The sequence below is a fragment of the Sarcophilus harrisii genome, chromosome 4, assembly GCF_902635505.1.
Source record: "Sarcophilus harrisii chromosome 4, mSarHar1.11, whole genome shotgun sequence".
Lineage (NCBI taxonomy): Eukaryota > Metazoa > Chordata > Mammalia > Dasyuromorphia > Dasyuridae > Sarcophilus > Sarcophilus harrisii.
The window spans coordinates 59,289,126-59,303,341 of record NC_045429.1 but is presented as its reverse complement, the minus strand read 5'-3'; the positions used below and the strand labels follow the sequence as shown (position 1 = coordinate 59,303,341).

At 33.9% G+C, this 14,216-nt stretch overlaps 1 protein-coding gene across 7 annotated transcripts in view; it reads right to left on the bottom strand.

Annotated features, from left to right (window-relative positions):
- Positions 1-14,216, bottom strand: part of PRRC2C (proline rich coiled-coil 2C) — an 84,323-nt gene that overhangs the window by 37,737 nt on the left and 32,370 nt on the right. For all 7 annotated transcript variants that reach the window (XM_031936876.1, XM_031936877.1, XM_031936880.1 and 4 more), the window contains exons 7-14: positions 13,198-13,280; positions 12,473-12,606; positions 12,291-12,381; positions 10,363-10,501; positions 8,559-8,648; positions 5,632-6,328; positions 3,149-3,318; positions 1,083-1,332 (exon numbers count right to left, since the gene is read on the bottom strand). In XM_031936876.1, the coding sequence (XP_031792736.1) occupies positions 1,083-1,332; positions 3,149-3,318; positions 5,632-6,328; positions 8,559-8,648; positions 10,363-10,501; positions 12,291-12,381; positions 12,473-12,606; positions 13,198-13,280 (1,654 nt within the window). The remainder of the gene's footprint in view (positions 1-1,082; positions 1,333-3,148; positions 3,319-5,631; positions 6,329-8,558; positions 8,649-10,362; positions 10,502-12,290; positions 12,382-12,472; positions 12,607-13,197; positions 13,281-14,216) is intronic.

Here is a 14,216-nt window from a genome sequence, read left to right as displayed (position 1 = left end):
TGACCCTGCCACTTAACCCCAATTGCCTCAGGGGAAAAAAAAGTAGCAAGAGAACAAAAGAACAACCTATAAGATGAACACTCATGAATATAATTTATTCTACTATTATATATCCTGTCTTGAACTGATAATTTATCACTATATATTTTATATATTTTGAATTCTCCCTGATGTTCTGCAGGGCACCTGAACAATGTTCTTTTTTATTTTGTATTCTTTTTTTTTTTCTTATTTGGATTTAAAAAAAAAAAAAAAGAAATACAGAAAGTAAATTTTACTTAACACACAAAGCACTGTTATACGTGGTAAAAGCAATATAAAGATGTCATACAAGGAACTTAGAAGCTTAGGAGGGGTAAAACAAATAAAACAAAAAAACCTAGAGTGCTAGATTATGGAAAGATTTCATGAAAAGGGTTAAAGAAAAGAAAACAAGATTAAACTTTGAAATAGGATAATAGTTTAAGGAACAGAGACACCCGGGGAGTATGGTGTATCTCTCTGGGCCTGGAGACAGGAAGACATAATTCAAATCCATCCTCAGACATTTACTAGATGTGAGAATGTGGGCAAGTTACTTCAACTCTGGTTCCCTCAATTTCCTCAACTATAAAATGGGAATAATAAGAGCATCTACCTCGCAGGATTATTGTATCAACTGAGATAATAATTGTAAAGTACATAATAGATCCTTAATGCTCAGTCCCTTCTTTTAAAATGTAGAGGATATTGAATTTACCATATTGACTGTCACCATATTCATGGGACTTTATAAATGGCTGAGTCTTTACAGATGTATAAAACATCCCTAGATAAAGAATCAACTGCAGGTTTACAGGCTCTTTTTTGTCCCACCCTCAGCAACCACTTCTTTCTCTCTTGTAACAAGAAAAACTGCAAGATAAGTCAAAGTATTTAATAATTTGTATTTAAATTGAAATTAGTAAGACACCACTCCATTTTGTCTTCCTCTCTTTCACTAGTCTCTGAATTGAAAACAAAGCAGACCCTGAAGAACTTAAAAGATACTTAGGAAAAATTAACTTGGACATTTGTATACAACAAACACAACTTCAACATACCAGGATGTATTGGTGGGATATCCATAGCAGGCCTTCCTGACATCATACGAGGATCCATATAAGATTGTACCATAAGCCAGCGTGGATCAAAGCCCATGGAAGCTAAATGTTGAGGGTGAGGTTGCATGGGCTGGTAAAGAGTTCTATGTGGAGGAGGGGGGACAGCACCGCTGGAAGTTTGAGAAGGAGCAGACTGTGGAAGGACACCTTGTTGTTGCTGCTGCTGCCACTGTTGTTGTTTCATTTGTTCCTGAAAATGAAAGTTAGATTAACACAATGAGTAGAAATGTCAGCCTTTAGAATTTAAATGTCATGAAAAAGTAAAACTTCAATTATACAGCTAACTAATCTGAATATATAAGATTTAGTAACTAAACTTTTCATCACACACTTCACAGAATATTAAAATTGAGTAAGTCCGTAAGTATTTAATAAAAATCCAGTATGTGTGAAATACTGTACTAAGGTAGGAATACAAAGAAAGGTAAAAGATAGTACTTGCCTGCCCTCAAAGAGCTCATGATCTAACAGGAGAGAATATGTACAAATGAGGTTAAAGAATTGGAATTAAGAGGGATTGGGAAAAAGTTTTCTGTAGAAGATGAGAATTTAGCTGGGACTTGAAGAGAAGAAAAAAAAGAAGAGATGAGGAGAGAGAATTTCAGCTTTGGAGAAAAACCCTGAGTCTGGAGACAGAATGTAAAGTCAGTGAGTGCTGAGTACAAGGAATGTAGTTTTGTAACAAGTAGGAAGCCTGGAAAGTGTGTGTGTGTGTGTGTGTGTGTGTGTGTGTGTGTATGCACACACATTCATGTGTGGTTTTAAATACCAGAAGATTTTTTTATTGGATCTTGGAGCCACTAGAGTTTGTGAAGTAGGGGACTTAACATGGTCAGACCAGAGCTTTACAAAGATCACTTTGGATGCTGAACAACAGACTGGAATGAGGGGAGGCCTGTGATAGATAGGCAAACCCATCTGCAGGCTTTTGTAATGTTTCTGGTGCAAGGTGGCGCCACTCAGGTGATGGCAGTATCAGACAAGAGAAAGGGGCACAATGAAGAGAATTTGAAAAAGGGAAAAATACAGACTTTCCTAACAGCTTGGGAGATGGGAGGCCAGAGTGGGGATATGAGATAGTAAGGAATTGTTTTGAGGAATATAAAAGCCCTTTCCTCACAACATCTCTATGAAATACAGAGCACAAACCTAGTAAAAGTAAAGAACCTAAGGCTCAAAAAATGTAAGTCACTTGTCTACAGTGACATTATCTAGTGTGTGTTAAGAGTCAGTCTTAGAAGAGAGGCCTCTTGAAGTTAAGTACAGCACTCTTTTCCATTTCACCAACCTTAAGAGATAATCTAGTTCTTTTCATATGGAAATAACAATGCATTCTCAAGTAGAACTTGAAAACATTACTGACAAAAAACATATTCACCGTACCACATGCTTTATTAGAAAAAATAGAAGCCAAGACAGAGACAACATGTGCTGAATCAGGAATAAAAAAGAGGAGGGGAGACTAGAAAAAATAAGCTACCCAGTTCTCAAAATTCAAGTCTTCACCTAAGAAGGTAGTGTAGCTTTCAGAAATGAGTACATATCAAGTATAATCTACTTGATTTCTCTCCACAAATATATAATATATATAAGACAATTTTACACATAAAACATATCTTCATACACATTACATGCATGCCCATAATGCACGCATACATACTATAGTAGGGAGAGTCAGGTATAAATTTGTTGATCTGGAAACTTACTAATGTGGACTTTCCATTGGACACAGGCACCCCAACTGTAATGCATAGGCTTCAAAGACCAACCTGGGGTGCCTAGAAGTTAAATGCCTAGGGCCCAAGGTTAAATATAAGCGTGTCAGAGGCAGCATTTCAATCCAGATCTTCCTGACTCCAAGAGTAGCTCTTATATCAAAAGGCATTTGGGCATAATCATACATTTAAATCTTTTGTACCCCAACCCACTAATACCATGTTTTGCACATGGTATGTGTTCACTAAATAGCTGACTTTTTAATTGCCCAAAATAATTTTTCTTCTCACCTGTTGTCTTTGGAACCGTGGTGGCAGTGACTTTTGAAATTGTTTGGAATAGCCTGATGAAACTGCAGGTCGAGGCTGAGACCCTGAATCTGGTTCTATTTCATGAGCCACCTGTGGGGTTTCTTTTTCACTACGGTTGCTGTCTTGTCTAGTGAAAACTGGCTGTTCCTCTGACAAAAGAAAACACTTCAAAATTACTTTTCACACCCATCTCTGGAGTTTTTCAAACACTTGATCAAATGAGTTCATATACTACACTTCACAAACCTTACAGATATGCTGCTATCTGTCTTTTACATCACTGTACACATACTAATTAAAATGGCCTCAACTTGGTAACAATTTTTCAAAAAGAAGAAAACCTTAACACTTTGAAGAAGATATTTTCTGTCCTAATGCATACTACAGCTAGAAAATCTGACCTAGAAAAAGATCACTGGGATTTCTGGTAGATCAAGGAATCCTGTAAAATTACTCACAGCACTAGATTTCCCACAAATTCCAGAGTGAGGGTGGGGGAAAAGAAGCAAATCAGAGTGAAAAGGCAAAATAACTAGATATATCAGCCTGACTCTCACTTTAAAAAATTTTAGAAGCACAAATTCTAATGCCACTAGAAAAGGAGGGAGAAGGGAGAACCCTGAAGTGTCAAACTTCATTTGACCTGTGTGCAAAAAGAAAAAGTAAATATTTTTTTAAATGACTAAGGATTTTTAACATCTAAGATTATTAAAAAAAAAAAAAAAAAAGGAACAAACAGTCACAAAAAGAACAAGGTAATGTCTCCAAATAAATGAATTCTTGGTGGACAAAAGTTGTAAAGTGAATTGCTTTTTTTTTTACTTCAAGGAAAGTTCAAGTCAAAGACATACAAATCAAGTGAAATTTAAGTCAAACTCATTCTAATTATATGGAAAAATATCTGTTCAAATAGATTAAATTAAAAAGACATTTACATACAGTAAAATTTTAAAATGTAATAATTTCACATACAAATGCAAAATTAGAGATTATACAGTAAGTCCAGAAGTTCACTTAAAAAAACAAAAACAAAAAATGTGCCAAAGTTACAAAATATAAACATACTAACTGCCACTGGGAAAGATCAGAGAGGCAAACAGAACGGCTATTTCATAAATTTAACTGAGAATAAATCATTAGGTTAACATGTATAATGTGACTGAAAAAAAGAAAAAAGATACATCTTGAGATCTACTCAAAAACACCCAAATCAAACCAAATCAATAAATCTAAATTTGTAAACTGAAGTAAAATGTGACTGTACTCAACAGTATTCAGAATAAAAATGTTATCAGGCTGTATTAACTTTGGGATTCCAAAACTGACAATTATAAAATGTCAGAAAAGTTAAATTCCCCACTATGATGAATCTCTCATTTTATACAAAAGTCCAAGAAGATTAAACAACTTAACATGTCCTATAGTTCCTTAATAACAAAGCCAAAACTAGTTGTACCATAACTTGACAGCACTTACTTCATGCTCTTAATATATCACACTTTTTTTAAGCTTGTGTTTTGTAATAGTCATAATTATGAGCATGTCTTTACTTCTATTGTATTAATATTTAATTTTCTAAAAATTACCTCAAGTTATTTCATCTAAAGTTTACCAGAATTCTATTCAAAATACAAAATAATTCCAAATACACTGTCCTATTCCTCCTCACTGCCCCAGTACCAGACAGCCATATGGAAGAACTGTAATCACTGATTATTAGGGTCTATAAAAATCCATCACTTCTCTGAAAATCCACTTAACCTTTATAGTTTGTTGTTAATGAATTCTTCCTTAAGAAAAATACCTGACAAATTAATGGAAGCAGGGGAAAGTGGTCATGACAAAAAATGTGTGAAAGTCTTTTGGGAAAGTTTGGCAGATAAAATCAAGTAAGAATCATAAGAAATTTACTCCCCATCCTTCAACCTTCCAACATAAAAATAAAAAAAAAACCACAACCTAATTCTGCTTTGGTATATTCAAAACCCTAAATAGAGGAGTAATGTAATCAAGCCATTATACTGGTAAAAGGAATGGTGGCTGACATTATCATTCTAAGTAATATGGAATTGACATTAAAATTATTGCTTTATTTTCTTTATAATTGAGATCTCCACTGAGGTCTTACTCTGATGCTTTATTGTGGGAAAGAGGAGATTTTCAAAGGCTCTATATCAGGAGAGTAAAAGAAATGAGAGATCCTGCTAAGCTGGTAAAAATCTTTCAACACAAGGAGTGATGAAGGATCAACTATCAAAGGACCTAAATGCTGAAGTCATCACAAGAAAGTTAAATGACAAGAATAAGGCTTGTCTTGTGAATTGTACTGATGAAGCATACATCTATACCAATAAAATCATAGGGAAAAAATATGTGTGAAAACACAAGAAACAATAATTATGAAAATTTTACTTAAATACTTGAGAACTAAAATATGACATTAAAAATTAAAATAAACAAACCTATTTTTTCTTTATTACAGCTTTCACTTTGCTGTTTGTCTACCACAGGTTGTAATGAAGGCTCTTCCCGTTCCAATTTTTCCTCTTTCTCTCTCTCTTTTTCCTTCTGTAGTTCTTTCTCACGCTCTTTTTCCTTCTCTCTCTCTTTTTCCAGTTCTTTTTCTGCTTCTCGTTGTCGTTCTAGTTCTCGTTCTTTTTCTTGTTCTCTTTCCCGTTCTCTCTCCCGCTCCAGTTCTTTTTCCTTTTCCCGTTCCCGTTCCAGTTCTTTTTCCTTTTCCCGTTCCCGCTCTAGTTCTTTTTCTTTTTCCCTTTCTCGTTCTCTTTCCTTTTCCCTTTCCCTTTCTCGTTCTCGTTCCCGCTCCCGTTCTCTTATTCTCTCTCTTTCCCTTTCTTTTTCTCTCTCTCTTTCTCTTTCCTTTTCACGCTCCCGTTCCCTAATTTCTTCAGGAGATGGCTGCTTTTCTACAATGCCATATTTCTCATTTAACTGTTTAAGCTTTTCTGCACATGCAGCCTTTCTTTGCTCTTCCATTCTCCTTTCCTCCTCTTCACGCCTCTTTCGAGCACGTTCTACTGCAGCAGAAAGTTCTGATGGTTGCCTTCGGCGTTGTTTCCAAGCTTCATCTTCATCAGGAATTTGTTTAGGTGGAAAAGGACCTGATCTTCCAGGTCCTGCCTGTCGATCAGGAGGTGGATGCTGAAATATTAAGATAAAGAGCTCAATTAATCAAGCTATACACTTGGGAGGACAGATATCCTAGGACAGATCTTATAACTCCATGCACTTATTAAAAGGCATTTAGATCTCAAGAAATCATTCAATTTATTCAAGTATTGGTCTGATCATGTCACGTTTCATGGCTCCCTATTACTTCCCCTCTGATAGATATTTGCCTTTTATAACTTAGCCCCAACCTAATTCCATATATTACTTTCCAGCACATATGCTATGATTCAAGGCTTATAACTTTCCCTCATATCTGGCTTCAAATTTAGTTTTTTACCTTTGCAATGATTGTTTAGGGTGGAATACATTCTAAGCATAAAGACAATGTCACTTACAATAGTAGTTTTCTTCAAAGTTCAGTTAAAATGCTAGCTTCTATATAAAAAAGCTTTATTGATTCTGCCTCCCTTCTCTGAAAAGGGAGAATCTAATTTTTATCTCCTTATATAAATACCTATTGTCACCCCAGTCTATACTGCAGTCTCTTTTGAAGTAGAAATCATTTCACTTTTGAGTTAGTTTATCCAAACCTATTGTCTGATACAACATAGTTGCTTAACAAATACCTGCTGATGGACGGAATGGATTTTGGTGTTCCATTATGCCATATTATTTTATAATACAACCTTGTAATATAACCTGATTCTATTTATTAGGAAATAAGTCAGATTATCAGTATCGCTGCTCTATAGACTGACTAATATATTTTTTTTAAAAAAATCATGATTTTGCTACTTATCTTTGAAGCAAAAGAATTTAAAAGTTTCATAAGAGAAAAGACCACAATACTGACTACACAACGATACCTGTTAAGAGAAATAAATGTATTGAATTTGCTTTGGATAAGGTAAAAAAAACTGATGGTAGATATTCAATAAAAATTTTCTGAATTGATTTCTAACTATGATTCCAGATATGAGGAGTCTTTGTATTTATTTTACTATTTTAAAGTTTTCTGATAATTTAAAGGTAGCAATTATTCTAAAGTAAAGTGAAACTAACATTCAATAATGCACTTTAAAAATAAAAGTAATTGCAAATCTCAGCTAAACTTTGTCAAGAATATTTCACATTCTGCCAATCATGAATACAAACATTATCTGAATGACTAGTAAAAGAAATGGGAAAAACAAATTGGCTCAGCTGTGGCAAGCAACAGACTTGCCTCAAGTTACAACACTCATATAAGATTAAATTACTTTTAAAATTTGTCACTTAAATGGCTTAATTATATCAATCAACAAACATTTATGTGCCCCTTCTCTCCTTTTTCCTCAAGAAGCATAAATTGAAAAGGGAGACAATATAGAAAGGTAATTACAGAGTAAATGGAAGAAGAGTCTTACAAGGAGAAGCACTTGCAGTTTGGGGGACACAGAAAAGCTGTCTGCTTACCAAATGTGATACTTAGGCTGTATACAGAAGAACAAAGACATAGGTAGGAAGAGAAAGAAAAATCATGTGCCACAAACTCAGAGAACACAAAATCTGGACTACAGATTATAAATAAAGGTTAAGGTAATGTGTAAGAAAGCTAAAAGCTTTACATCTGGTCCTGGAGATAATAAGAAACTATTAGAGTTTACTGAATAACATGATGACATGATCAGGACTATGCTTCAGAAGAATCAATTTGGTTGCTTTGTGGGAGAGGACCAGAATGGAATCAGATGAGGAAACTGATTAGATGATAGAGTATTGTAATTCTCTAAGGAAGCATTATGAAGGCCTGAAATGCAGACTGTATTAATGGACACAAAGGTTCTAAGAGAGGGACCTTATAGAGATACAAATAGGACTTGATAAATACATGGATTAATAAATGTAGGATGAGGGAGAGTAAGGAATTGAGGATGATGGCAAAGTTGTGAACCTAGATGATTACATAAGGATAGTGTAATCCTCAATAGTAATAAAGAAGTATTATAAAATTCAGGTTCGCCCTAAAGAATATGAAAACTCTTAAAAGAATTTACTCCACCAAACCTCACAATTTTGAATACATAAAGACCAGTACACTAAATTTTCATGATTGAACAAAACCAGTTTTCAAAGAATAACTTAAGTATGGTTTTTCAAATATTTTATTAGGTTTCTGAAGCAGAAAAACATACTCCAGCACATCATAAGTGAGAAATATATCACATGTCTTTCCACTCAAAAATTCAAGCACTTTAACTAGTAACTAGTAGCATCATACCTGCTGAGCAAGTGACTTTGGTGGAAGCGCTAAATGGGCAGAACTGTTCTTTTCATGTACTAAGGACTGCACAGAGGGAGGTCCCCGTTCCTGATTGACAAAGAAAAAGATTTACAAAATGAGGCAAAAGTCATTCTGACAAATACATTTAATATTCTAAATCAAAATTCTAAATATTTGAAAGTCTTATACTACAAGATCTAAAGTAAACTTAGCCTTTATTTTTATTACTGGCTGAATACTATTGACTGAACATTTTTATTCTATATTCAAACAATGAGCATCAAATTTAATATGGGAACTGAGCTTGTCACAAAATTTTCAGAAAACTAAGAATATTCATTAATGAATTAGTCTTAATTTGGAGGAAGAGAACTGTTTTTAGTTCCTCCACTGTTAACATATTTTCATCAATAACTTAAAAACATAGCTAGTATATTTGTCAATTTACAAATGGCATGTAATTATAATTAACATGTTGAATGACAAAGTCTAGCTCCAACAAGAGCAACAGTATTGAGTAAAGGATCAAAACCAAATTTAAAAATCAAGTCTTATGCTTAGATTAAAAATACAATCATCACAAATGTAACATGTTAAAAAAAAATATATTGCTAAGGGCAACTAGATGGTACAGTGGATAAAACAGTGACCCTACAGTCAGAAGGACCTGAATTAAAATTCAACCTCACACATTTAATACCTGGGCAAGTCATAACCCCAATTATGTCACCTCTTCTCTCCTTCCCCCACCCCGACAATCTTCTGTGAAAACCACCTGAAGATTCTGACTACAAGTTGAATTAAGAGTTTTAGGGCCACCAAAAAATTGTTATTCTAGACTATATTTTTAAAAGTACAGTATTACATGCTCTAGAAGGCACTAAATTGTTATGACCAAGTGAAAACAGTGTTAAAATTTTTGGAGATCAAAGAAAGAAGGGGGGGAGGGGGAGGCAGGAATTCAAAAATATTTAAAAGTTCTTTTTACTTTAGAAGGGACATAAAAGCTAAAGGATCACTACTTAGGTGGGGCAGAATACAAATTATGCTCTATGAATTGGAATACTATGACCCAAGGACTTGCAGAAAAACTCTGAAAGTTCTGTTATAAGCTGGTACAGAATGAAGTGAATAGAACTTGAAAACAACTTTTTTTAATAATGACAACACTATAAAGACAACTCTAAATCAACCACAACTGCAAAGGATCAATGGTAGATATGATCTTAATTGTGAAGCAAATGTAGACACTCTGCAAAGGAAACATTAATTATCCAAAATTGGGGCAGCCCACAGGAGATATCAGACACCAGGATTCCTACTCACCAAGGGGGAAAAAAAAAAAATCAGACAAAACTTACATAACAGCTTCATTAAGAATTCAAGGAAAAATGTATGAATGACTCTAATAGAGAAGCAGATTTCAGGTTCCTATAAACTTATTAACACATACAGTAGTCCAAAAAGCTAGTCACACTTGTCACTAGAAATCTTTAAGAAGAAACCAGACAAGATATTCTAAGCTCCCAAACTTTTTATAAGATTTAGAAAAGTAACAAATAGTTTGAGCTACATAGCTTCCTCTTTGCTTAAAATTCTTTAATTCACTAAGAATGTTTAAAATAAACTTCATATGAACTGCAAAGGAAAAAAAAAAGAAAAAGGAAAAACACTTAAGTTTGGCTTTCAGCAAGTTTTGAAAAGTGTCCAGCTGCATTATATTATAAATAATAACCTCCCCTTCATTATTTCAATCATGCTCATTACAAAGGACCATCATATATACTTTAATGTAACAAACCTGATTAAAAGGTGGTCCTTTTCCATAGGGACCCTTTGATACCATTGACTGTGGATGCAACTGAGATTTGTTGCTAGAACCTTCATCATCTTCTTTTCGGTTTTCAGCACTTTCAGATGTCTTTGGTGCTTCTTCTTCACTGAAGAACAAAAGGCATAACAAGAACAGGAGACATTATGCATCATTAATATCTATTTTATCCCCTATATTTTCTGTTTCTAAATTGTGGTTTGTGGTATTACACATCTAGGAGGGATACCGTCAAATAAAGAGGGACCTAAGAATTTTGAAAAAAATTTTAATAGGTTCATTCATTGCTATGAAAAATGTTTATTAAAGTCTAATCTTTAAGTTGGACACCTTGATATTTCCATTCTACCCTTGTATTCCAGAATCAAATATACCTATTATGCACAGTGAATAATCTGAACTAACTAAAAGATTAAAAATTCCCTCCACCCCTAACTCTTTTTCCAGATTTCCAAGAGGTAGTGAAATGGAGATTAAAATTAGCAATCAATTTCTGAGACAGTCAAGGGGAGTCCTGGCTTTAAAGCACTATGATCAACCTTTTCAAAAGAAAATACACTTAAAATTTTTTTGAATAAGAAAATAGGTAGGTTACTAACTCTTCTACTGGATCTCCTACTACTTGTCTGATGATTTCTTCTTAGTGTTTTTTTGGGGGGAGCTGGGGGGTGGGGGGGGGAGGGAAGGATTAAAATCTTCCTTGCCAATGTTTGCTAAATTTATGTAGACCCTGAAGCTTTGTCTCTGAGCTCCTTTCTTTTCTCTCTCTATACTCTCATGTTGACTCCTTTAAGTTGAATTATCATTTTTAAACAGATGACTGCCAAAACTACACATTTATATTCAAAGCCCTAGTGCTCTCCTGAGTTCCAGTCCCAGTTGCCTATGGGACTTATGTCTTCTATAAATATCCCATATTTATAACATATATAAAGTAGAACTCAAAATATTTTCTCTGGATGTCTCTATCATCCCTCCCTACTTTAGTTCAAAACACCAACAGCTTAATAGTTAAAGAAGTCTGCAAAATCAGAGCCATCTTTCAATTCCTCACTCTTCCTTCATCCATCTAGTCAGTGGAAAAGTTGCCAATTCCACCTCTCTATCGCTTCTATATTTAGCTCCTTCTGTCTACTTATAACCATAATACTATTCTGACCCTCATCACCTCTAGTATGAATTTAATCATCTTAAATTGCTCTCAAGTCTCTTCTTTCTCAATCCATCTTCCATACAACTGTCTACATTATTTCTAAAGCAGACCCAAAGCACTACTCTAATTATTTCCTTCTTATTAATTCACTTGTTAACACTTGTTCCTAGGAACAAATATGAAACTCCTATCATTTTAAGTACTTCGCAGAATGCCAATTTAGTAACTTTTCCTAACCTAAATTTTCTCATCTAGTCTACACGATTCCTTTCCATGCACTCACCCACAACTTCTTATCATCAAACCTGTGCCCAGGCTATTCTCCTGCCCCCACACCTGAAAATTGCACTTAATGTCTCATCTTTCTGTCTTAGAATCCCAAGTATTTCTTCAGCTTGAGTTAAAGGTTGAGTTTCAATTGGAATTGAACAATTCCTATACAAGGTCTCTCCTGATACTCCCAGACATTACTATCTTCTCTCAAATTGCATTATATTTACTTCATAAATAATTCTCTCTTGCTTTCCACTTGGAATGTAAGCTCCTAGAAGAAAGAACTGCTTGATTTTTCTCTTTATATTCCCAGAATCCTGTATAATGACTAGGCCAAAGTAGTGCTTTATAAATGCTTAATTATAAGTAAAAACAGTCTCTGTATGTTAAGTCAAGTAGTGAAAGCTTTTATTCAAATACTGAGTGCAAGCAACCCATTGAAATAATCTGAAGATATGGCTTAATGACTTACCAGTTCTCTTTGCTGTCTTTCTGACTACCTCCTTGTTCATCATCATCACTAAAATTGAGTTGTTCTGTATAATCTACTTCCATCTGAGCACCTATTAAATATAAATATAAATATGAAGTAAAATTCAGAGTAATACTTCAAAGTGAATGCAGTAAACTTAGGAAGTCAATTTCCATTATTACCTGCCCAGCCTTCATCAGCTTCAGCATCTAGGTTATCAAATTTATCAAGCTCTTTGAGTTCTGTTGCACTAAGAATAGAGGGGCGTTCAGGCTCAGGGGCCCAAGTTGGGGGTGGGCCTCTTCCTCTAAGGCCTCTAGATAAAAAAATTAATCTGTTAAAAAAAATTGCACTCCAGAATAGAATGAATTTTGAGAGAAAATTCAAGACTGAAATTTTCTGGTTCAACTTCCAAAATTAAGTCCCTTTAAGAATGAACAACAGATTTAGTATTTAAGAGAACCAAAATTTTTCTCTATAGAAAATTAAAATTTAAACTTACATTATTTGAAAAGAGCCTAATAATTACAAAATATATACTCAATAAATTTTTCTTTCCTTTTTTTCACATCTAAAGACCTACAATTCAATTACGATAAGTCAACAATAAATCAGGAGAAAAATCAAATGATGGAATAGATCCTAATCTGTTTACAAGAAGCAAAAATCATTTCTTATTCTTTCCTTTGTATTAACTCTTTAATAGAACAATTTCTACTTTGTGGCATACTTAAGAAAATTTCAGACACGTCATTGAAAAATTTAAATTCATTCTTTTTTTCTGATTTAACAGAGAGCCATTACATTTTAAAAGTCAGATATATTATTGAATGTCTGCATTTCACAATTAGAAATTATGCATGTAGGATACATAATCTGATATATTTTAATCACTTAAAAATCTTACTTGTTAGCCTCTGATAAGGAAGGTGGGAATCTGATGGGGCCATGTAATGGAGGATATGCCATCCTAGGATACTGCTGAAACATCTAGAAAAAAAAGCCATATATCTAATTCCAGAAATACTTTAAAACTTAAAAAAACCCTGATTTACTCCTAAAAAGGTACATAGCATGATATTCTTAAAATAAACATTGCTGCTAGCTACCTAAATCATATTTGTTCTGACTGTAATTATGGTTGGAAAGGACTTTATGTCTTTCATATTACAGATGAGAAATAAATATCCAAAAAGAGCAAACAACTTGCCCAAGACCATGCTTAATAATGGGACTAAAACCCTTATACTGACACCATCAACTCCCACAGCACCAGAAGATTTCAGAACTGCGATTCATCAGCATTCAAAACAGTGTTCCATTTATCTACACAAAAAAAGAAACTAGAAATAACTATTCTTTGGAATATGCTATCAAACTAGATGGAGAACCTACTAATATACCAATCTTGAACAGGCTCTGTAGATGGACGGTAATGTAAAGAAGGATTAGAACTGAATAGTGAGCAAGCTGAACTGCACTCACGAGAGAGCACAGTGCTTTCATTGATCAGACTTCTCCTTGAAACAAAAGTCAACATTTCACAGGAATGTTAACTGACTTCAAATAATGGAAAACATTATTCTGAAAATAAAGCTACCTATCATATAACCAGTCTCTTTATACCCCAAACTTGTGATTTCATTAGTTGCAGGAGATTTTCCATGTAGCAATGCACATCACTAATGGAGATGGACAATTCAGCTATAACTTATGGTCAATGAAGTCAATTGACCTGCCCACATTCAGTGTTATGTGTCAAAAGGACTTATTATGTGATCAGAGGTAATCTACTTAAAGAAAATTTCATCTGTCAAATATGGATAGCAACTACTTTGAAAGGACTTCAAATAGGATTTCTGATCTATTCAAGAATATATAATAAAAAACATGAATTGTTTTATTCAAAAATAATAAAAAAAAATA